The sequence below is a fragment of the Phodopus roborovskii genome, unplaced genomic scaffold, assembly GCF_943737965.1.
Source record: "Phodopus roborovskii unplaced genomic scaffold, PHOROB, whole genome shotgun sequence".
NCBI lineage: Eukaryota > Metazoa > Chordata > Mammalia > Rodentia > Cricetidae > Phodopus > Phodopus roborovskii.
This window is the reverse complement of record NW_026126410.1, coordinates 15954590-15980571: the sequence shown is the minus strand read 5'-3', so window position 1 is coordinate 15980571 and position 25982 is coordinate 15954590. Positions and strand designations below refer to the sequence as shown.

Sequence of the window (25982 nt, the reverse complement as noted above, 5' to 3'; positions counted from 1 at the left end):
AATGAAGTCAACTACATAAGCAGCATGATTCTTCTTAGGACATGTTCAAAATACAATGTATTTTGTGAGATACTGATTTCATCGTACCGAGTAATGAAATATGCCAAAACCCCCTTTGCCATTTCGCTTAAACTGGTTTCCCGTAATTTCAACAAACATCTCCTCTGACGTTATGTTGCCCTCAGCTTCTATGATCCCAGGTTTGCTCAATCTTTTCTTCACCTGGCCTTTTTTCGTGGAAGTAGGAAGCAGTTCGGTTATAGTTTCACAGTTTCCCTTAGCTTGTTCAGAAATGTCATCTGTGGCAGAAAGCTCCATTTTGTTAGCAACACCCTGAAGCCTTTCTTCCAAATCTAATCCTTCTTCAGTGGCATCCACCTCTCTATTTTCCTGGATTGTATTATTGTCTGTGGAAACAAATTATAATAAAGTTAAATATACAGTCTAAACCAACAGAAGGGCATTTCTGACACAATCTATTAGACTCAAGTATTTTCTACCAAGAGTTTATAACAGGATTTTACCAATTCTTTACTATAAGACTCTCTCAGTGAATCTTCTTGCAAAGTTTCCTGACACTAACAGGGTCACCAACTTTAAACTCCATTGACCTTCTTCAACCTAGAACCTCAGTCACTGGACAGACATTCCTGGACATTTACTATCTGCTACGCTCTGCACTGGGAGCTAGTATGCACAGAATAATATAACAGAGCTACTTTTCTTATAAACAACTACCAAACTACTAACTAATTGACTGTCCTCATGGTTCCCATCCTCAAGAGGGTACCTTCATCATTGTTAAATGACAATAAAAAATTTGCATTATCAGAAAGCAATGCAATTACGACTATTTATTTATTTTTTTTTCTTTCCTAGCTCAGTTGATGAAAAGGAACTCAGAAATGGGAATTAGTTTCTTCCACCGAGCTTTCCAGTAAGATTCTCTTCAACAGACATCTCAATTTTACCTTGCTGCATCCTGAGTGGAATGGACTCCTAATGATAAGGAGGCCTAGTCTTTAAACTGCCCATGATTTCCATCACCACACCAATGCTTTTAAAGTTCTTTATGTCACATATTTAAAAATGACTTCTATGAATGGCTTAAAAATCACAAATTTCTATTGTGTGCTCTCAACTTTACTGTCATTAAAGGTGGTGACGAGGAGGCAGTTACTTTCACCCATAAAATTCTTTTCAATCTTTCACAAATACCTACAGAAACCACTATGTTTTTTCTTTTCTTTTCTTTTTTTTTTTAAACACACTTACAAGAAGACAAGTGAAATCTGAAAGCTTCTTCTTTCAAGTTTAGACTCTACAATGGCATCACCGAACTTCTGTATCTTAATGACCAAGCATATTCAATATGTTTTTGTTGTTGTCTTGTTTTGAAAAGTAATCTCTGACTCTCCGTAGCTAGGTATGACCTTGTGGTCTGATCTTCCTTCCCAAGTGTTGGGACTAGGCCTGCACTTTTGTGCACGTTAGGCAAGCACTCTCAAGTCGAACTAAAGTGCCAGACTTCCAGCAACAATTTTTAAGGAAGCAGAAAAACTAAAGTTGTCACCAGAATTTATTGCTGAAATACTGTAAATTAGATGTAATTTTGTATTCAATAAATAAGTACATTTAAATATTTTAATTAAATTATTAAATATAGCATACCACTAAGTTCATCTTTGGCATTTTCCTGTAGGTTGCAGACATCTGTAGGCTTCACCAAAACAACTCCATAACCTTCATTGTTATGTATGATGTTATTTATCATAGAAATTTTGGGAATAACGCAATACTCATCAAGGAAGTCCTGTGACATTGAAAACAGTTGTGTTAAGGAATTATCATTTTACGCAAGTTTCATAAATTCTCTACCTTTTCCACACTACTCAAAAAATGGAAGTACAAAAGCTATGTTAGCAACTCATAGCAGTGAGTTCAAAGTGTTGCTGTCATTTATGCAGATTTAAAGACAACAAAATATTACTGGAAAATCCTGGAACTCACTCTGTAGAGCAGGCTGGCTTGAACTCAGAGATCCATTCCGCCCTGCTTCCCTAGTGCTCGGATTAAAGGTGTCATCCACCAACTACCCAGCTACCAGATGATCTTTAATCACTATTAGTGTTCATAAAATATATGTAATATTTATACTTTACCAAACAAAATAACAGAACACAGCATGAGAAATAAACAAGTTTTTAAGGCAAAAATCATTGTAAATTTTAGATAAAAAAAAAAATGTTTCCGCCATTAATACCCACCTTAACGAGAATCCCTTCCTTGCAGTGATGGATCTCGTTGTCAGTCAGTGTACACTTACTCCCAGGATATATTTCTATACCGGCCCCCTATAGAAAATCAAGAGTAGGGGCTATTGAGATGGCTGCTCTTCCAGAGTATACAGAGGGTTAGTTAGTTCCTTGCACCGGTATGGTGGCTCACGTAACACAAGCAATAAAAACCCAGAAACAGATATTGGGGTTCAAGCTGAAAAGATCAGAGAAGCAAAGCTGCCCGCCACTACCGATTTCTCACCTCTACCAATACTCAGATTGAAGTTGAAGGGGTGATGATGACATGCTCTGATTGCATCTCTCCACCAGAATCCTAGACTGCTGCCTCTTCTATGTTGCTGGAGATAAATTTGTCTAAAACTGACTGCTTCTCTTCCTTATCTACCTCTCTCCACCCAGCCATATCACTCATGTTTCTATTGCCCTAGTGCTAGAATTAAAAGCATGGATTCCCAAGTGCCAAGATCACCTTTGTGTGAGCAGATCCATCTGCCTCTGTCTCCGGAGTCCTGGGATTAAAGGTATCTACCACCACTGCCTGACCTCAATGGCTTTGTGGCTAGCTTTGCATTCTAAACCCCCAGGAAAACTTTATTAAATCATAAATAATAATCTTTAAGTCCAGTTTGACGGATCAGACACCCTCTTCTGGCCTCCAGAAGGTATGTCTGAGCACCAGGATTACATGTGATGCACAGACATACAAGCAGGCAAAACAGTCAAATACATGCAAATAAAATAAATATTTAAAAAGACACGATTATATAAAGGTTTACTACTATAACTTCTTAGCTTTTCAGACAAGTAAAACACAAATTATACTTTTTTTTTTTTCCCCCTGAGACAGGCTTCTCTAACAGTTCTGGCTGTCCTAGAACTTGCTTTATAGACCAGGATGGCCTGGAACTCACAGAGATCCACCTCCCTCTGCCTACCAAGGGCTGGGATCAAAGGCGTGCGCCACCACCACCCTACAAAAAAAATACACTGTTTCAAAGATAACTTTTATTAGGTCTTCCTTTTACATGTCTTTATTGTGTGGGCCTACATAACTTCACTCACCCTCTGTCTGTGTGTACACACAAGCCATCGTGTTATTTGTGGAAATCAGAAGACAACTTGTAGGTGTTGGTTCTCCCCTTATATCATTTTGGTTCTCAGACCAAAACTCAGGCTTTCGTGTTTTAACAGCAAGCATCTAAACCACGGAGTCATTTTACTGGCCTCGAATAGGCAATCCTAATCCATATGGTTCCTTTACTAAAGTGCCTACAACGCAAGCATGAAATGTGTGGATCCCAAACACACGCATAAAAAGCCAGGCAGAACAGTGTGAACCTGAAACTCCAGTGCTGGGAGGACAGAAAGGAGGGCCACTGGATTTCATTGTCTCGACAAACTAACTGAGCTCCAGATAACGTGAGAGACTCTACTTTAAAAAAAAAAAAAAAAAAAAAAAAAAAAAATTACTTAAAAAGTCATTGAGGAAGATACTCAATGTCAACTTCTGTCTTATATATATGCACAAGTACACACACACACACATACACACCAGCATGCACATAAAATATATACACTTATAAAGATACACATTGCAAAAAGTACAAAGTGAAACACTTAATGCTTATTACCCATTTTCATTGTAAACATATCTATGCTGATGATATCAGTATATTTATTTAACAATTTTGTTGAAAGATGTAGTTATTTAAAACGATCACTATTTCAATAATTAGATGGAGATAAGCATTTAAATAGACAAGCCCAGGGAAGGGGTCTCATCCTCAGGGAAGCCATCACATGGCCCTAAAGCATGCTCATATAGGCAGCAATAAATGATGAACAGAGGGGTTTTAAAACAGAGAGCCAATGAGGTTGGGAGGAAAAGTGCTAGAGAGGTAGGGGAGGAACTGGAGAGAGAAAAGGAGGTGCATATGTGTATGCATGCATGCATGCATGAAATTCTCAAGCACTTAAAGCAACAGCTCCAATTGTTAGAAAGAAATATTTAGGAAGTTATGATCACTTAAAAATATTCTAAAAATTATTTATGTGTACTATGTGTACGTCTGTGTAGAAATGTGCACAGGTGATTACAGAGGCCAGAGTCCACAAAAAGGGCGTCAGATCCTCTGGAGTAGGAGTTACAAACGGTCCATAGTCTGCTGGCAAGGTCCTCTCCAAGAGCAGTATGTATAATGCTATGCTCTTAAGCACTGAGCCACCTCTCCAGTCCCACCAGGGAATAATCTTAAGGGTCTATACTTCTTAAGGTTAATCTATCATAGGGAAAGACTATCATTTTCCCTCACAGTGCCTTGTTTATAAAATGCTACAGAGGTCTTATGTTTAACGACTACATAAATTTTAGATGACTCGGAGATTATTAATGTCTGAATTTTTCTTGAAAGAACAGATTTACATCTTGGTATCTTACTTGCTTATTATTTTGAACTAAACACCATAATTACTTTTTCCCAAAGAAAGACAAAGCAGTACCTTGGCACCATATACATCTGAGTTCTTCATGAAAAATTCTGCTGATGTGCGTACTGTGACTCCCGTAGTTTCACATTGCAGTACACAGTTCTCCAGTGTGGTCTTGCCGTGGCAAATCCCTGTTCACAAAAATATTCATTCAACTACTTTAAGCGATATATTAGTATCACAAACAAATTACAACTAACATTAGATGTTGTGATAACTATTTATAAAAATATCTCTCTTGAGACACAAAAGACAACTTTTTTTACTGCACTTTGCAGCCAAGTTAATGTGCGGAGATCATTTAAGACTATGTATGTACTTAACCTATACTGTCGGGTATTCAGCCTCTTTGAATTTAATCTGCTGTCTTAATCACTGTTCTATTGCTGTATCATGACCAAGGCAACTCCTTAGAGAAACTCATTTAACCAGGGGCTTGCTTAAGTTTTAGATGATCATGTGGGAAGCATGGTGGTGGTTGGGGGCCATAGTGGTAGACAAGGAGCTGAGAGTTTCACATCCTGATCATCAGGCAGAAAGCAGGCAAAGAGTGAGACTCAGTCTGACGTGGAGGACCTTAACGTCCACTGCCAATAACACACCTTCTCCCAAGATAATGTAGAGCTTTAAGTTATGTACTAGTTCATGTCTCTGACCATACAATATATTTGTTTATATACATGTTTTAGGCAACAATTGGCTGAAGGCAGCCAACAACTTGACAGCAATCTTAAAACAAAATCTACCAAAAGTTTTTCATGCAACATGTGAATAAAAGTAGTTCAGACTATAGGCAGTGATAGCACATAAGAATGTTTCTTACAACACCATGGTCTCTTAGGAGGTCCAAATTCAAACAATTAGCCCACACCTTTTTCCTAGAGCCAAAAGGCTTCCTGCTGAGAAGAGTAAACTCACAATCACCCATGCTGTTGGCGATTTAGATTACTTTTCCCTACTCCTTTACATATGGAGAATTAACGATTTGCTTGTCCAGGGACCACTCTTAATAAAATAATCAAGCACATGTCTCATGAGATCAAGAAAGAAAACCAGTAAGTAGAGGTCATTCAGGTGTAAGAATGACACGATTTTTATTCAATAAGTATTTCTATAGGAAGGATGTTCTCAGAGGGGGAAAGCTACAACTTTTATCAGGGTTATGATGAAGGTTAAGATGGCTGATATTTCCAAAACGGAACGGAAAAGTAGAACGTCCCTACATACTGTGGGGGTTTAGATCATACTCAGACAATGGGACATTTTCAGAGTAATATTTAAATTTTGTAACAAATTCAAATTACCAAGCAGTAGCTACTTTTGAGTTATTTTCTAAAGACTAAAAGCAATAAACAACTGGCTCAATGGGTAAAGCACTTGCTAACTATGACGACCTAAGTTTAAATGCCCAGAACTCAGACACAATAATGCACACAGGTAATCCTAGTGACCCTATAATGTGACGAGAGGGAGAGGTAGTAGACACAAGAGAATCCCCCAGAAGATCCCAGGCAAGCTAACCTGGCATAAACAGCAGTTAACAACAAAGAGACCCTGCCTCTAACAAGGTGGAAAATGATGACTGACACACAAGGTTGTTTTCTGACTGTCGCCCCAGCCCCCAAAATGGTAGGTAGGCAGGCAGGTGCACGCGCATGCGCACGAATAACTTCAAGAAACAAACAATAAAAACTGTGTGTGTGTGTGTGTGTGTGTGTATATATGTATATATATATATAAAATATTTTTATTATTGCATCAATGAACACCTTTGCTGGGTACCCTGGAAATACAAGAAGAACCTTGAAAGCAGGTGGATACATAGCCTATAAAACAAATACTATAGCAATGTGTTGGACTTTTGGGTGTGTCTATAACAAAGTTTCTCACACAGGCCTCTGGTATCTGTACAGCATGTATCAGAACAGCATGGTATCTGATAAAATCTCCTCAGAAATGTTACAATGCAGAGAGGCATAAAGGAAAAAGAATCGAAGAATCACATGTACAAGGGGCACATGTTCTAGCAAGGAAGAAGAGTACAGAGGTATCATGTTCATTCTTATTATAAGCACATACTCTCAGGGGAACTGATCCGCTGCTCCATTCCTGAGGATAGAGTCCCAGGAATCTAATTACTTACTACTAGGAAAAATGCCCAAAGGGTTCCATCACTTTAACACTGTTATACTAGTAGTATTAGGTGTAGTGAAATATGCCTATCAAGTCAGGGATCAGGAGGCTGAGGCAAGATTGCCATTTGTCATGATGGCTAGGTTCAGAGTGATAGATAGCCCGTCTCAAAAACCAAACCAAACCACCACAACAAAAGACTAATTGAAAAGAAACAAGCTTTCAAGAATTAGCTGAGTAATTTTTCACTATGAGGGCTCATAAATGTGTTGCACCAGTGTTTACCAGCCATCCATATATTCAAGTGGTATTAAACTGCATCTCCCAAGAAAAGTCAACTTTTCTCTCAAACAAATAATACACCAGATACTTACTTAAGATTCCTTCCACAGAATCATGCTGAATAAATTTTATGCTTGAAATTTTAACTTCCATACCCGTGCAATCCAAAAAAGTATCTCCTTTGCCCTTCTTTTCTATGACAATATCATCTGGTAAACCATATCCTAAGAAAGAGATTAAAACACTTAAGTGAAGAGGATTGTCTACATACGGAAAGATTAAGATGATCTAAATGTCTAACAACCAATGAATGGACAATGAAAATCAAGCAGATATGCACAATGGAATTTCATACAGCCATAAGGGGATGAATGTACAAAACCTGCAGGAAAATTAATGGAATTGGTAAGTATTAAACCAAGCAACCTAGGCCCAGAAAGAGAAACCCATATTTTCTTTCTTGTCTACGTAGTTTCAAAATTCAGATTTTTTTGTTTTGTTTTTTTTACTTACAATGTAATTCTCTAGAGAGGCAAGAAGGAGGCCATGGACATGGACACAAGAAGCACTAAGGGAGGAGGTAGTAAACAAGGAACATGAAACTGAAGGACTAGGCTTGGGCAGGGCTATGGGGAGTATGGTGAAGATGGGGAAAGGAGAAAAAAAAACTAAGGAAGCATGAAAAAAACTATACAGAAACAGTACTTTATAAAGGAAAAAAAAACTTAAAAAGAATTTAAATTAGCCAGGCAGTGGTGGTACACACCTTTGATTCCAGCACTTGGGAGGCAGAGGCAGGAGGATCTCAGCAAGCTGGAGGTCATATTGATCTATCAAAAAATAGCGTGTTACTGACGAATGAAATCCAGATATAAATCCATGCAGCTACAACCAGTTGATTTTTAATAAAGGTGCCCAAAATATCCATTGTAGAAAAGGCAGTTCCTTTAACAGTGTGCTTTTTTAGAAAAAGATATATATGCGTGTAGAAAAATGAAACTACATGCCTGCCCCTTATCCTGGATGGGGGGGGGAGAAATCCTAAATAAATTAAATGTCTAAACATAAGGCCTAAAACTCTGAAAGTGTTAGAGGAATAACAGAAAAATACTTCAAGAAGTGTTCATAGGTAAGGATTCCATGTATTCAAGGAAATAAGACCAACAAACAATAACTTTGCCATCATGAAATTAAAAAGTTTCAGAAAAAGGGTCTGATTAATTGAGGTAAAATGTACCCTTTAAAAAGGTACAAAATATTTTCCAGCTATACATTCAAAAGAGGAGGGCTGATTTCTGTGAGTTCAAGGCCAGCCTGTTCTATAGAGCTAGTTCTAGGACAGGCTCCAAAGCAAAACAGAGAAACCCTGATTCGAACCCCTGCCCACACTTCCCCACCCAAAAAAAAAAAAAAAAATCCCTCAAGTATTAAAACAAAACAAGCAAGTCAGTGAAAAAGGAGGCCATGGAACTGAATAGAGAATGCTCAAAGAAGAAGTGCAAATGGCCAATAAATATTTAGCTTTAACCTATTTCACATTCGTAGCTATTAGGGAAATGCAAATTAAATCTCACCATAGTCAGAATGATCATCATTAAGAAAATGATTGACAAATGCTGGTGAAGATGTACAGAAAGGAAAAAAGAAAAAAAAATTTTTTTGTCCTCTGTGTAGCTTTGTACCTTTGTAGTACCAGGCTGTCCTTGAACTCACAGAGATCTGTCTGCTTCTGCCTCCTGAGTGCTGGCATTAAGTGTGCCACCACCACCTGGCTGCAAGAAAAATTCTTATTCATTATTAGTGGAAATGTAATATGGACTATGGAAATCAGTTAAGTTCCTCAAGATGCTTAAAATACAACTAACATATGACCCTGCTATACCACTCCTGGACACACACTCAAAGAAATTTTCAAACTAAAGAGATGTTTGTTTATCCATATTTATTGCTATTCCATTCATGTTAAAAAAAAACAGATAACATATCCATCAAATGATAGTGGATAATGAAATTGTGGTACGTAGACACAATATACATATTGTGGTACATATATACAAAGCAGTTTTAAAAAAGAAAATATGAAATTATAAAACAAACAGGTGAATGGAAGTAGAAATATTAAGCGAGGGAATCCAGATTCAGAAAGATAAACACCTCATTTTCTCTCTTATATGTGTACCCTAGTTTCTAATTTTTTATGTATTTGTATTTAGATGAGAAGGGATGCATGTATGTATGTACATGTCACAAAGGGAGGGATGTGAGAAATAATCAAACACAGGTGATATGTAAGTAAAAGGGGAACACTGGGGATCAAAAGGTTAAAACGGGGGTAGGGAAGCAAGGAGATAAGAGAGGCAGGGGTTGTAGCATGGGTACACTGAAACTGAACATGTATGAAGGAAGCCTGCTACATTGTAAGATAAATAACAAATAAATTCTCACACACACACACACACATTTTGTTCTAGAAATAGATTTATCTGCTGGAACCTATACTTGTTCCTAATAGTGTATCTATAAAAATCTTACCAACATACTGCTACAAACACCTATGATTCAAACTGTTCAGACACTGGGTTAATTTCTGATACAATGTAAATATCCTTAAGGTGTCAATGCACCTCACTTGCAATCAGATGGGTTGAATCATGGAGTTAATCAAGATCGCTAACTTACTGTTTACTTATTATGAATGAAAGTTTGGTTACGATACTCCATACTCACCTTCCAATTCAATAGAGTCAACTATGGAGCAGGTACCGTGAACCACATAATGGCCAGGACAGATAATAACAGTGTCACCCTCATGGCAGGCATTTATAGCAGACAACACATCACTATGGAACTAGAAAACAACATATTATATAAATATACATCCCCCCCCACAGCCACTTAGGTATTACTTTAATCGCCTTCATGTGCCATGTAAAAATCAATCATCTTTTTAATAGTGCACTTAGCCCAGTGTGTGCTTGTGCATTGCGTTCACTTAAAGAGAACAACAGTGCTCTTACTAATTGGATCTCACAGAAAACTAACTCCAGAAACTTCCTACAAACACCTTGTAGAATTGATGAAAATTTGGAGTTAATCAAAAGCAGTCACTTAGAATAATAATTACTTTTACCTGAATTTCTGTTTCTTCTTCTTTGCAAGACTCCTCACAAAATCTGTCCCTAAACAGAGACCGTAGTAGACCTGTCTTCATGGTGGAGGAAACCACATGGGTAACCTTCTGGCCATTTTGACGAGTGCCCTTGGCTTTGATGACAGTGTTCTTAGGATAACCGAAAAGATATCTTTAAAAAAAAAAAAAACGAAAACTCATCAGTTCTCACTAAGATAGCTAGTAAGATATGCTAAATAATTAAGAATAATGAGAACACATACCTCAACAAAGGGTTCTCAATGAGTTTTAACTTCCGTTTCAAGTATTCAATATCTGAAAACAAATTTATCCCTTCCACCATGAACTTTGCCTGTGCAGTATTAGAATTAGAATTCGTCAAAATACTTCTCAGATTTAAAAATTTGGTGTAACTCTGTTCACATTGAGACAAAAGATCGTGGTAGTCATCAACAAGTCCTGAGGGAACTCGATCTTCAAGTATATCGTAATACCTGAAAGTGTAAAATCAAATTGAAAATGAATTCTCTTTTCTAGAACATTTTCCAATTATTAAGATATGATTTAGTCCCCCGAGACTTTAGCTTATTTTACCATTATTGTTAGCACTCTCTTAGTCTGAAAGCCACCATTTCAGTGTCACTTTTGACCTTTCTATTCTTCCCACTACCCATCAGCCATCTGCAAACTTACAAACTTTGATCTGCATCTGATGGCCTGGGAGTGAGCCATCTTTGCTGAGTAAGTCTCTTATTTCCATCCCATACCCTTCTTTAATTTTCCTTCATGCCCCTGTCATCTGCAAATCCAAAATCCTAATCATAGATCTGTGTTCGTGAACCCTCAACATTTGTAAACCTTTCTTATACTAGCTATAGACATGTAGTTTAGGAACTACCTTTTCCTAGTTCAATTAAACAGACGACCTGCCTGTTACCTGTTACATCTGGCCTTGTTCTAGGAATGCATGTCTGGCATTGCCTCAATCTAAAGAGGGACAGATTTACATACCAGTCATATCCCCCACCCCTGCAAAAAAAAAAAAAAAAAAAAAAAAAAAAAAAAAAAAACACGAATGTGGGATACCATTAAATCTTGAAATTACAGGCACTGAAGAGAGGGAAGAATTCCAAGGCAATATCATAGACCAGATCTTTCACATCACAGAAGGAAAGTTCCCCAAGCTAAGGAAAGATATTCAGTGATAAGAAGAACAAAAAAGACACAAATTACTCAAAACAGGAAAATTAAACACTAAACATCATGTCATAGCCAAAACACTATACAAGACAAAGATGAAAAATATTTAAAAGGTAGAAGGAAGAAGACACAAGTTATATACAAAGGAAAGCCCACCAGAATAACAACTGATTTCTCAATGGAATCTCTGAAAGCTAGAAGAGTCAAGAGCAATACACTATTAAGTTATAAGGAAAAACAAAAAACCCAGGATAGCCAAAACAACCCTATACAATAAAAGAACTTCAGGAGGCATCACCTTCCCTGACTTTAAGCTATACTACAGAGCTATAGTTCTGAAAACACCCTCGTATTGGCATAAAAATAGACAGGTAGACCAATGGAATCAAATTGAAAATCCTGATATTAACCCACACACCCATGAACACCTGATTTTCGACGAAACAGCTAAAATTGTACAATGGGGCAAAGACAGCATCTTCAACAAATGATGCTGGCACACTTGGATGAGGGTGTGTAGAAGACTGCAGATAGACCCATGTCTGTTGCCATGTACAAAACTCAAGTCCAAATGGATCAAAGACCTCAACATCAATCCAGCCACATTGAACCTCTTAGAAGAGAAAGTAGGAGGTACCCTTGAATAAATTGGTATAGGAGACCGCTTCCTGAACATAACTCCAGGGGCACAGACACTGAGAGAAACAATTAATAAATGGGACCTCTTCAAACTTAGAAGCTTCTGTACGGCAAAGGAAACAGTGGACAAGAAGAAACAGCAGCCCACAGACTGGGAAAAGATTTTGGCCAATCCTATATCCAACAAAGGGCTGATCTCCAAAATATACAAAGAACTCAAGAAACTGGTTAATATTCAGTCTCTCAACAATACTGAGGATTGATTCTTAAGGTACTATCTCAGTTGAATATTATTCAGGGAACGGAATATACAAGAATAAGGGTCCAAAAAATATAGGTGTCAAGGGGGGATGGGGAGGAATGAGAAATACAAAAAAAAAAAAAAAAAAAAAAAAAAAAAAAAAAAAAGAACAAATCGTTGGGGTTAGGAGGACTTTCATAAATTGATGACTTATTACAAGCACGTTTATTAACAAGTAGAGCATCTTCTATACTGCTTGCAAGGGGCCAATTGGCCAAGGACAGCAGAATGTTAAATAAGATGTTGGCAAAGAAAACAGAGGAGTCCTTATACCTTAGGACTGATAACCACATTGCTTAAGAAGGGAAAGCCAGGATTCCAGCAGCAAAAAGTAACTCTTTCAAACCTCTGGAATCAGCACCACACTGGGATCTTGTCAAGTTTGCCTCAAGTAAGGACACACAACTAGAGTCTCTATTCCCCTTTCTTTTTCATTGGGATCTCTGAGGATGCCCTGGGTTGGTTGGGATTCCAACAATTCAGATTTACAAGTTTTTAACCTAGATATTCTCAAAATTCTACTTTTAAGTTAAATTTAGTTCTTAAGTAGAGCCAGGCATAGTGGCACACAGGCCTATTACCACAATACTAGTGAGAATGAGGTAGGACAATCACAAGTTCAAAGCCAAGATGGTCTATAGAGTCTATCTCAAAACAAAACAGAAGTGTTCTCTCTCTCTCTCTCTCTCTCTCTCTCTCTCTCTCTCTCTCTCTCTGCAGGTTGTGTGTTTTCCCCTACAAGGTTTATTTAATAAATTGTCATGATCGCACTACTTGTACATGAGAAGCTCCTGTATACCTACCACATCAGTAATAAATACTTACAATCTCAGTCGAGGTTCAACACATCGGACAAAATAATCATACTCATCCTCCTCTTCTTCATCCCAACTTCTCCAAATGTTTTTGTAGAAAAACCTGCAAAGAAACTTAAGCTTAATATCAATCAAATTCAACTACTGGCTCAAAAGGTGGGTAATGTGATTTGAATATGATATGTTCCCCATAGGCTCATGTGGGTGAACACTTGGTCTCCAGCACGTAGCAATGTTTCGGAAGGTTCAGAAATGTTTAGGGGATGGAGTCTTGATGAAAGTGATACTGGGCACAAGGCTTTATAAGGTTTTATCATGGCTGTACTAGCAGTCATTTCTCTGCTTCCATTCTACCTATTCAAGTTTTGGGGATGGCATCATACTGCTGCTACCTTGCTTATTATGATGGTCTAGGTTCCTCTCTGGAGCAGTAAGATAAAAGAAACCCTTTCTTTGGTTGTTTTTGTTGGGGTATTGTGTCTTAACAATAGGATATAAAACTTTAGTTTTATAGATCAGAAAGGATTTTATGTTTTAAGAGCTGGAATTCTGGAGAGGTAAAAGATAAAAAGGAAATCAAAGAAGTCCTACCAAGTAACAAATCAAGTACACAATATTTTCTAAGATAAGTCAATATGGGGTATTTGCTACAGCTGGTAAGTCATAAAATAAAGACCCTTAAGTCAGTAAGTTTATCTACAATATTGTAATGCTGTTGTTAAAGTGATTCGTTCTTGTTTTTTCAAGGGGGTGGGGTGGGTTTTTTTGTTATTGTTGTTTTTTGTTTGTTTGTTTGTTTGTTTGTTTTTGGTCTGTCTAGTTTTTTTGAGATAAAATTATAATCTGTAGACCCAGCTGGCTTTGAACCCCTAATTCTGCCTCTACAGGTGTGTGTCACCAGCAGCCCTGGCAAGATTTCCATTGTATAACAACTATTTACTGATGGCAGTGTCATTTGTTTAGGCAGTAAAGAAACTGGGGTTTAAATGTTGTTTTAAATGTATTATTCCAGGTGAGATGCTGACTTTGCCAAAGGATTGATGTCTAGTGGGCAGATCAATGTAGCCTTTCCCTCTTCCGGGGACAAGGGATAAAGATATAACAGACAGATATTAATCTAAGACTTACTGTTTTTAATTAAAGCAGTGAATGAGATGATGCAGGGACTTCATATATAGAGAGAGCATTAGATCCCAACCATGGCTACACATTACAGTCCCCTGGTATACTGCCAAGACTTTTATTTCCTACTTGGGTGGTGGTATATACTTTTAGTCTCAGTCCTTGGCAGGCAGAAACAAGTAGGTCTCTGTGAATCTGAGGTCAGTATGGTCTACATATTAAGTTCCAGGTCAGCAAGGGTTATATAGTGAGTCCATCTCAACAAAAACAACAACAACAACAACAACAACAACAAAAAAAAACTTAATCAAAACCAATAAATCAGATTCTCAGAGGGAAGAGAAACATCTGTATTTTCTTTAAAGCTTCCAAGACATTAACATACTATGGAAAAATTTCCAAACATATAATAAAAGAAATCACAGACAATATGAATAGCAGCTTCAAAATTTATCAATTCACAGGTAATTTTTTCCCATTTCTACCAACTCACTTACACCCCTTCTCTTCTATATCATGTTCATACTTGATTAGTTTTTACACCAATCTCAGATAAACTATGTACTCATTTTTAGCACGTATTTTTAAAGCGCTTCTGCAAACTTTAAATCCCTTCCATGTAAACTCCCAATTTTATATGCTCTTTCAAATTCACTTGTAGTATGTTGGTCAAATGCCTTCCGCTTTTCCACCTGGTAAATAAATTTCATATCTAGCTCAATTATCTATACCAACACAGTATCAGGTACTTATGTAAGACTCACTATGCATGTTTTTTTTCTTTTTGCCATCTTTTATTGAGCTATACATTTTCCCCTACTACCTGCAGCCTATGCTCCAAATTTACAGAGTTTACTCTTTCAAAGCAGAAAGCTCCTAGAAGGAGTCTCAGCTTCCCAAAGGACTCATACATCACCTTCCTAGATGCTTGAGTTCCAGCTGCTCTACTCCTCAGTTACTATCCCGTCTAACTAAATGTTTGCTTTCTAGTACAAGCACTCATGCTTGGTTTACTGACCTCCCTATTCCATCCCCCTGCTTTTGTTTTATAAAAAAGAAGCCCAAATGAACTTTTTAAAACACAAAGCTGATCAAATTTCCAAATAATCAATACTCTTAAAGTGTTCTGTTTCTTTTATAGAATGAATTAACTCATTGACAAAGAGCTCTGCACTTTCTGGCCTACAAGAATATCCACTCTGGCATCTCCTAGGACTGTGCTCTGATTGTACTGGCCTTTCAACATCTCAATCTCACTGACATCCTGCACCTGTCTTCCTTGCCTAGTTAACCTCCATGTCACTTTTCCAAGAAACAACCATGGAGTCGTGGTGTGTGTTTGTGTGCGAGCGTGCGAGCGTGCGTGCGTGTGTGTGTGTGTGTGTGTGTGTGTGTGTGTGTGTGTACACCATGGTGCTTATCTTTTTTTTTTTTTTTTTTTTTTTTTTTTTGGTCAGGGCAATCTGTGCATAGTGATACTGGGTATTAGGGAGGACTCAGCAAAATCAGTACTTTTTAGACTATGTAACACCAAACAGTATGACTGATATCACATTACCTAATCTTCCAGTTCCTAGATGGATATGCATCTAATGTTATTATTATTATTATTTCCGGTTGTGAGCCTAGCCTTTAACAGCTGAGCCATTTCTCCAGCCCTGATTTTATTACTCTTAGTATCTTTTCAAATGTATGCTTCTTTGGAATTTTATTTGTGAAAAATAAATACTAGGCTTACTAGTAAAGATTGAGTGTATACACCAGATCCCATTATATTGACATAGGAAAGTGTTAGTTATTTTTACTCTCCACCTTAAACAGGCAAATACAAAGCAAAGAACAAGTTTACTAGCAAGGCTGACTGCACAGAGACTGTATAGAATTTGAAAATAAATGTTTGTATTACTAATACTTTTCTTTTTTACTCAGCAATTTAGACTCAGATTTTAGTGTCCAATTACAGATATTCATAATATAAATCCACTTCAAGCAGCTAAAAGCAACATTATCATCTTTTTTTCTGTCCTGTTACATTCAAAATGTACCAACCACAAGTCTTACCATTCATGACTTGAAACACTGTTGTGGAATAGTCCTTTACACTGTGTGAAGATATGTAACTAACTGGTTTAATAAAAAACTAAATGGTCAATAACGAGTCAGGATTTTCTGGGCAAAGAGAACACTGGGAAGAAGGCAGAATCACAAGCCAGATGTAGAGAAAGCAGGACATGTAGGAAATGAGCTAAGTCATGAGCCATGTGGCAGCACAAATGAATAGAAATAAGTACTTTTAAGTTATAAGAGCTAGTTTCAATCAAGCTTAAGCTATCAGCAGAGCTTTCCTAATTAAAAGTCTCTGTATTGTTTATTTGGAAGCTAGCTGGGGGGACAGAGAAATACTCCCTACAAAAGAGTTTCTAAATCCATGAAAACCAAAGTAAGGCTCCTTCATATTTAGTTAACACTTGAAGAATTTGAATGATAAAGAAGAATTCCATATTCTTTTCAATGGGTTGGAAGTGATGACAAGATGAAATTTTAAGATTTTCCTAGGGTATAGATGTGCAAAGGTAAAGACCTTTCCTAGGGTTTACAAGGACTTACACAACAGAAAAGGACTGGAATTATTTCACTTAATTTACAGTTTTGACCACAAGGATACATTTATCAACATCCCTTTCTACCTGACATGCTCAATTGCAAGTGCCGTCTGGTGAGATTCCTGTGAGTCATCAGACACCACCCATAACTCCTGTAGAGGCAGCTGAGACTCCTCCAGGTCCAAAAACTCCTTCACATTCTCCAAGGTAAAAAGGTTAAACTTAGATTCATGAACACATGGCTCTGCAAGTCTCACTACTGCCTTCAAGGCTGAAAAGTTCACGTTTGTAACCTGAAATTCAAAATAATGTTACTCATTTTAATACCCAGAATCAAAACTATAACATATAAAAAATACGATTTATAACCTAGTCCAGTCACTTTCTACCTCTCCCATCCTGTGCATATGACAGTTTCTAATTTTCAAGGACCCAGAAAGGAGTTGTTCAAACATTTTAACATTACTACTCCTACTATTACTACTACTACTACTACCATTACTACTACTACTATTATTATTATTATTATTATTATTGCCCCTTATATTTATTTTGCTGTACCTCTGCTTTCTGTCTTTAGTACAAAATTTCATTGTATTTTTAATTTTTTTTTCTTATTTTACATATCAATCCCAGTTCCCTCTCCCTCCCATCCCCCACTGCCCCCTCCTCCTCCCATCCCATTCCCTACACACTACACAGGGAGGGAGAGGCCTTTCAGGAGGGATCATCAAAATCATTTAGAGTATGGCCTATGCCTTCCCACCTGTGGTTTTAAAGATGGTTTTATTTCTCCCCTTTGGACTTTCAGCTAATTCTGTTTGTGAACTCTTCATTAGTGGGTAATCTCTTCATGTATTCACATAATCTTGAATTTTCTTATTCCTGGGAGGGAACCCACCCCCCTTTGTTGGTTTTTAATCTTTTGCTCTTTTTTCTTCTCCCCTCTTAACACTTCAAGCTTTCTTTTTTTTTTCGTTTATTTAACCTTGCTTCCCTTGTATTAGTTTCTTCTTTTTGCAGCCTCTCTCCTTATCTCATTAACTTAGCAATATACAGATTTATTCTAAATAATTTTTAACTTCAAAGCACATTCTCCATGATGCATTAGTGAACTTTAAGTATATTTCTATATCTTCTAAGGTCAGTGTTGAACTAGCATAACTGTTCTCACTGATTGGCAGTGGAAACTAAAACCTCAAGAGGAAGCTGTCCATGTAAGATCTCCAAGTAAAACCAGAACATTTATCTAAACCAACAGGTGTACAAATTTCATCACAAAATACACAAGCAAGTGGGGAAAAATTGTATCGGGATGCCTCCAAAATAACACAAACTTTTCAATTACTAAATTCAGACACTAAAATATGTAAAATGTCAGATGACGATGTCAAAAGTTCACTGGTATACGTATGCATTTATACATTTGTGAAAGAACACAGAGAGATTGGCAAGGCTCAGCAGATAAAGGTGCTTGCTTCCACGCTGACTGCCTGAGTTCAATGCCCCGAATCTGCAAGGTGGAAGGATAAAACTGATTTCCACAAACTGCTCTGACTTCCACATGTATACATGCATACGTGTGCGCACACACACAATGAATAGATAATATATGACTTTGTAACAAAGAAACAAGAAAAGAGATCATGAAAAGGGAGGAAAAGATGTTAATGGGGTATAAAATGGAGAGGATAAAGGAATAAAATGAACAGAAAACGGGAGCTGAAAACTAACTTGGGAGGGAGGGAATCATGTAAAAGGGCTTTGTGGGGAGGACAAGAAATGAGAACAAAGTATGTCACACATGTATGAGGATGCTGTGTATTATGAAAACCATCATATAACCTTAAAAATGTCCAGCAATTCCAAGGAGGATTAAAAACAACAATCCGATTAATTCAATTCAGGAGCTGGAGGACAAAGTCAGAAACACAGAGAAAAGCTTGGTAAATGTTTCCATAAGATAATTCAACTTACCTCAACAAGCACCTCAAACACATCAGTGTGCCAGACTGCCCACCATCCAGATGGCTCAAGGACCTTTTCCAAAAAGCTGGCTATGAATTCCTTTACCTCAGATGCCTTACAGTCAGCTACAAATTAAGAATTGGAAATGTATAAATGAAAAGAAGTTAATAGATTGACCTGAGTCCATTTTCTCACAAAAATGACAAACCGAGGACAATCTACTTACAAAATAAAACTGTGAAAAGACCCCCCCTGAACATGGGTCTCAGAGAGAAGGCCTGGGCAGTCTAAGGCACCTCAAACAGTGGAGCCAGGATGTATTCCTGGTGCACAAAAGGACTTTGCGGGCACATCCCCCATGGAGGGATACTCCCTTAACCTAGAGACAGGAAGGAGAGATGGCCTAGTCCCTACTCCAAATGACTTTTCTGATTTTAGATGACCCCTACTGGAGGGTATCACCTTACATGTGGAGTGGGGATGGGGTAGGGTGAGAGGGGATGGTGGTAGGCAGGACATGAGAGGGTAGGAGAAAGCGAGAGAGGGAGGGAAGGAGAGGGAATTGGGATCGATATATAAAATAAAAGTAAAAAAATAAATTATAGTTAAAAAAATATTAAAAAATAAAAGAACTTTCTCACCTAAAATGTAATCTTGATAGGCTCTGAATCTCTCATAAAACAAAAGTTCATTTGTTTGGATAATCTTTGGAAAAATTTTTCCTTCTGGCACAAGAGTGTTTACAGTAGCACCTGGCGAGGTATGACAACTTGGATCATTGCACGGATCTGCATCCTGGAATAAATCTAAAACAATATAATAAATAATACGACAAACTCAACTATCTAGTTATTATATAGTCTTCCGATAATCCAAACAAAATAAAAATAAGGATTCTGAAGACGAATGCCCTACTTAACCTCCCATTATCAGTAATGTCACTAGTTATTAAAGCTTAAACATCTTAAAATCTAAATTTTACTTCAAACAACAACCAGTTAGAAACATTCAGATATTTTTGTTACTACCTGTGATGATTCTGGAAGCCACACAAGTTCTCTTTCAAAGGTAATAGTTATGATATCCAAAAATTTTTAAGTATTTGTAAGAGTCTAAGCCTGTGTGGGGATATGTATACATGAGTACATATGGCCAGAGGCATTAGAACTCCCTGCACCTGGAGTTACAGGCAATTCTAAGTCACCCACTGAAAAAACAGTACTCTCTCTAGGCCCAGCGGTTAAAAACATGGACTATTCTTGCAGAGAACCAGAGTTCAATCCCTAGCACCTGTGTGGCAGCTCACAGGAAATCAAATGCCCTCTTCTGGCCTGTGAAGGCTGTTGCACGTCCATGGTATGCATGAAGCCACACAAGCACACATATATCCCTGAGAAAATTTTACATTAATTTCTACAAAATAGTAATGGAAAGGAACAGCATTCCTACATTCCTTCTCCATACGAGTGTGGAGACTTCTATTTTTCTACACTATGAGACTATTAGTGGCCCCTCAACATATAGAATGAGATTCTTAAGGTTTCCTTGATTAAGACAACGAGGTAGATTTCTAATTCCAGTAACTCTGTGTAAGGCAAGAAGTAGAAAATGTAAACCACCTTAGACATAAGCTATGTGTCATTAGTTTTCATAAGCTATGATAAGACACTAATTCTATGTAATAAGATTTTTATTATTTTTTTTTTTGTAGGCAAAGTGGACAAAGTGATTACTAAATAAATAATGCTAGTGGTAGCTCTTAAGACTTGGCAGAGTGCTTTCCTGAGGTCTCAGGGAAGGTGGGTGAAATTTTTACTAGTTTTTCTCCCCTTTCCTTCCTTTATTTCCTCTGTTTTCTCCTTTCCAGTTTCTTGTCTGTGAGGCCACTAGGATTATTGACTAATGTATACCCAAGGGTCACAGGAGGGTTTGAATGACAATGGTTCCCATAGTCATATATCTGAGAAAAAGCCATATTGACTTCCATAGTGGTTGTATGAATGTGCACTCCCACCAATAATGGAGGATTGTTCCCTGAGGGCCCCTGCATGGACCCCTGAGGCACCTTGAGCAAGCCTGAAGCTGGTGGCTGGAACTCCTTGCCCCAAGGCTGTTGTTGGTACTCTTCCTGTTTTGATAACACACCTGGTGAAAACACACACCTTGTAGGGAGGAGCTAAGCCTAAAATTCCTGTAATTTTTCCACTTTGCTGTAAGTCAGTATTTAAGTCCGTTCTTTCCCCTCAATAAACGGTATTCGGCATTTCTACATTACCATTGAACGAAGGACCCGCTGTCTTGTCTTTATTTCAATCTCTAGTCCTTCGCCAGATTCTTGGAATAGATGGTAGCAAGGGAAACACAGCTCCCCTTGCTCCATATCTCATGAGGATTTAGATATGGAGCAAGGGGAACAACATGAACATGCTTTCAACATGTTTTCCACAAACTATAAACAGTGAATTTCTACATACATTACAGAAACAAACAAACAAACAAAAAACAAAAACAAACAAACTTGGTAATCTACAGTGTTTCTGCTGTAAGACGATAAAAAACACATGAGAGCCGGGTGGTGGTGGCACAGGCTGTTTATCCCAGTACTTGGGAAGCAGAGTCAGGCGGATCTCTGAGTTCAAGACCAGCCTGGTCTGAGTTCCAGAACAGACTCCAAAGCTACAGAGAAACCCTGTCTTGGAAAAAACAAACAAAAACCAAAATAAAACAAAAATAAGAAAAGAAAATAAGAAGAAAAAAAAACCAACAAAACCACCTGAGATAAAAACACAGCATCACTAAATCAATCAAAAAAAGAAAGAAAGAAAGAGAGAAAGAGAGAGAGAGAGAGAGAGAATGACTAATTCAGTGCCCTTAACCATTTGGAATTTGGAGAGTTATGGGAATAAGTTAAATTTCAAAGACTCTAGGGCCTGCTAGACCATCTCTACAATGACTGATCTTAATTGGAAGAATACCTTATCTTTGTTATGCACTTTATTAAAACCATATAGAAAACATGAATTACTGGGAAAGTTCATGGGCACATGATGTAAACCATGAACTAGACCTCAAAATAAAGTCAGAACTTAAATTTCTATTAGCAAGTGAAATGGACAATTTCATTTAAAGACAAGTCCTCCAATGCAGGCACTATAGCTGCCATGTTGAGTTCAACTCCAAATGCAGATTTAAAAGCTCACATAGAAGAAGCTAAACATTGTTCCCCAAAAGACATGAGATCAGAGTATAATTTTTCTACCTGTGAAAATGACACTTTTCTGTGCACACTATCCAACAGTTAGGGTGATCTGACAGCCAAAGGGGGAGGGAGAAACAAAAACAGAAATGGTCCTATCAACACAGAAACATAGTTATCACTTGAGAAGGGGTAAGAGTTTATTCTGGAGCCAAATATGAGTACTGTCTTTGGGGGTGATTATTGCTGTGATGAAACAGTATGACCAAAAGCTACTCGGAGCGGGAAGGGTTTATTTCACTCACAGTTCCTTAGAACAGTTCATCATCAGAAGCAGCCTGGGAAAGAACTCAAGCAGAACAGAAACCTGGAGGCAGGAGTTGATGCAGAGGCCATCAACATGCTTACTGGCATGATCATCATAATAACTTCTTTGGCCTGTTTTCTTAGGAAACCCAGGACAGCCAGCCCAGGAATAGCACTATCCACAATGGGCTGGGCTCTCCCCCATCAAACACTAATCAAGAAAATGTCATACCGATGGAGCTTATGGAGGGATTTTCTCAAATGAGGATCAGTCTTTTCACATAATTCTAGCTTGTGTAAATTTGACATAACATTGGCCAGCATAGTGACCATGATCCAGGAAGATTTAGGTTACCCCAAATTCTATATTTCAACGTTGAAGCAGTTTTGCTAACAACAACAACAACAACAACAACAAAAGAAGTCATAAACCAAGACATTTTTTTTTTTTTTCAAATACTGGTAGAAACCAGAGGCAAGTTAAAGGCAAGCAGAGAACTCTCAGCTATAAACATCACATTCTGATAACATTCTTAGCCCTTTAATTGGTAGAAATTAGGGTGTGTTACATTAATGCGTTCAAAATACTGTTTAGCTGCGCCTGCTAGTCATAGGATGTTAGGTCTGACTTTATCTGTTAACCATGGGATATTAGATCTGACAGAGGTGGGCAACGAGTGATTATTTAAAGTAGCCCAAGATAAACTACAATTAGGGCCCACAACTTCTCCACATCACTGAAGTCATCCAGCTTTTGTACCCATGCTTTAAATACACTTTTACACATATAAGTTAAATATGCCTTTGCACACATAGCTTCTTTCCAGTAGTCCTCATTCACATGGCCATCATCACTGTACACACATCCAAATTGCATGCTTTCACAGCAATGCAGTGATTTGAACTGATCCAATGGCTACTACAGAAATGCCTGAGTAACTACTGAAGACACTGCCACAGAAACCATTGTCATGTTTTTATCCTAGGAGATAGACATGAAAGAACAGTTTACATGTAAACACGAGCCAAGTATTTGTCCTTGATGTAAGAATTTCATTTTTTTCCAAAAAAAAAATACAATAAACTTGTCAAATGGAGACATTCTTGTTTATATTTATCTATTAAGAAATAATTACCACACGAAGGCTGATTTCCATTACCCTACGTAGCTTCCTTAAGTTCTTTTTGTGCTGGTCACTACAACTCCTTTGGCAAAGGTCTCACAAGGATGACCCTTTTCCCTGTCACTCTTGCTCCTAACACTCAAGTACTGGGATCTTTGGTAGGTTCCATCCCCCACGGCTTGTAAGCACAACTTGTCCATATATGCTAGCATAAAAATTTAGTTCCCTCACAGCACTTTAAAGTTAACCCTTTCCATAGCATTGCATTTTTTTTTTTTTTTTTAACATCAGAACTACTGATTGTTTTCTAAGGGGGTAAACTGTACAAAAATAACTTTGGCTTTTCATAAGGCAGGTTAGTAGCAGAATTAAGCCACACCTATGTTTTCTCACCTTAACAGAAGGGATTCCATTACAAGTTGTACCTGAACATGTTAATATAAACTAGCTTTAAGAAATTAACGAAGAAGGGGAGAAATTAACAGGGTCCGGCATGGTGTTTCAGACCTTTAACCCCAGCCAGTACTTGGAAAGCAAGAGGCAGGTGGAAGTCCGAGTTCCAGGCTGGCCTGGTCTACACAGTGAGTTTCAGGTCAGCCTAGGCTGTGTAGAAACCCCTGCCTTAAAACAAAACAAAACAGTAACTGGGAAGTAGCTCAGTGGTAGAGTACTTCCCTAGCATATGAAACAACCTAAGCTGGCAAATAAAAATTAAATTGGGAATAGGATTTCCATGGCCAAATACAAAGAACTTGAGGGTTAGAAGGACTGGCTCACTTCTATTACTGGATTCTACTCCAAACCAACTGTGCAGACTGTGGGCATCATCTGTCCTCAGTGCATGGGACAGATATTTACAGCAGAGTTAAGCTTGTTTTCTAAAAGTGAGAACGTAGCTCATGATCACTTAGTTGCAGGTTAAAGAAAAAGAAAAAAAAAAAATTCTTGGCTCAACACACAAATGAGTACAAAGCTCCCTGTGTTCTTTCGATTCGCGGGATTCCTGGCCAGATCCCACTCCCTCTACTCTCCCGAAGCTGACTCAAGAGGACAGGACGGAGAGCCTAAGGTGGCAACAGTACCTCCTGAGTCAGAGTCGTGAGTGGGTGCAGGTTCCCACAGCCCTCCCAGGACAGCTGACGTGCTCACCTTCCTGCCGGGACTCGGGATCCTCCTGGGCCGCCGAGGTGGGGCTCGCAGGAACCATAACTCCAGGCTCCAGAAGTACTGCACCTTGCAGCAGTTCTCCAGACATTTCAAAAGTACGCGGGCTCGAGCGGCGGCTGCGCACCAGACGCTATGACCCAATCATTCCACAGAGGAGCCTCTTAGGCTTCCTGCAACTACCCTGACAGTGCTACACCACCACCTAGCGGATGGGCGGACTGAGCTGGACCAAGTTCCTGGACTGATCTCTGGTTTAACCAACCAACAAAATCAAGTTCAATGTTGATATAAATTTGAATGATTTCTCGAACCAAACAAACAAACAACAAACAAACAAGCAGAAATGGAGCCTGGATGTTGAAAATACTATAAAAGACAATTAAAATGAGATGAGTATGATAACGCCATCTTGTTTTGTTCTGAGAGTTCTCAGCCCAGTCAGCCTTGGAAATACATATACAATTTCACTGGCCTTGACAATTGTCCAGATGTATTAACTGAAATAATTGGCACGTTATGTCTAAAATAAGTACTATTCTTTGTCAAGAATGAAAGGTCCAAGGTCACGATAATCCTCATCTAACTTTGGTATTTCTTAGTGGTTTTGCCTTAAAAATGAAAGTTTCACTGAGCTTTGGCACCAAGAGATTTTTCAGAGGACCCAGGCTACTCCTGGCCTGCCCTTCACATTATATGTGTTTTTCTGTTATAATTCAAAATATGCTATACCAAAATGTAGGGACCAATATGACAGCTGTCATATTACTTCCAAACTTTGAAGTATCAGCATAATAAAAAATGTGCAAATTAACATGGTTGCAGAAAGGATGAGAGACTTCTTTTAAAATCTGAGCATGATCTTCACAGCTTGATCTCATACATCGGTCAATGATAGTCCCTGGTTTCTTGTTTGGAAAGTGGATATGCAGATTATCTTTAAATGTGTATGGGTTAACTAAATAGAGCACCAAATCCACACTTTCTACTGTCTCCTAATATTTGTTGTGTTTCTCTTCTCTTTTTATTTAGTTTCATGAATATTTTATTTGATTGACATTTGCCATTAGGTAATGAGTTATTTAACTTCTACGAGTTTATACACTTACTGGAGTTGTATTTCTGGCAATCTTATATTAAAATATTCAGATAGGCTACATGGAATCAAAAAGGTGATCGTGGCACTTGGGAATCCCATGCCTTTAATAATAG

The 25982-nt window shown here is 38.0% G+C and overlaps 1 protein-coding gene across 1 annotated transcript; it reads right to left on the bottom strand.

Annotated features, from left to right (window-relative positions):
- Nucleotides 1-78: 78 nt before the first annotated feature.
- On the bottom strand, nucleotides 79-24861 carry LOC127220760 (SHC SH2 domain-binding protein 1). The gene is made up of 13 exons (XM_051182679.1): nucleotides 24756-24861; nucleotides 19622-19786; nucleotides 18990-19105; nucleotides 17097-17305; nucleotides 13298-13390; nucleotides 10596-10826; nucleotides 10333-10504; nucleotides 9930-10050; nucleotides 7295-7426; nucleotides 4800-4918; nucleotides 2268-2354; nucleotides 1675-1813; nucleotides 79-407 (listed from the first exon to the last, which is right to left on the bottom strand). The coding sequence occupies exons 1-13, from the start codon at nucleotides 24859-24861 to the stop codon at nucleotides 79-81; spliced, it is 2019 nt and encodes a 672-aa protein (XP_051038636.1).
- Nucleotides 24862-25982: the final 1121 nt, after the last annotated feature.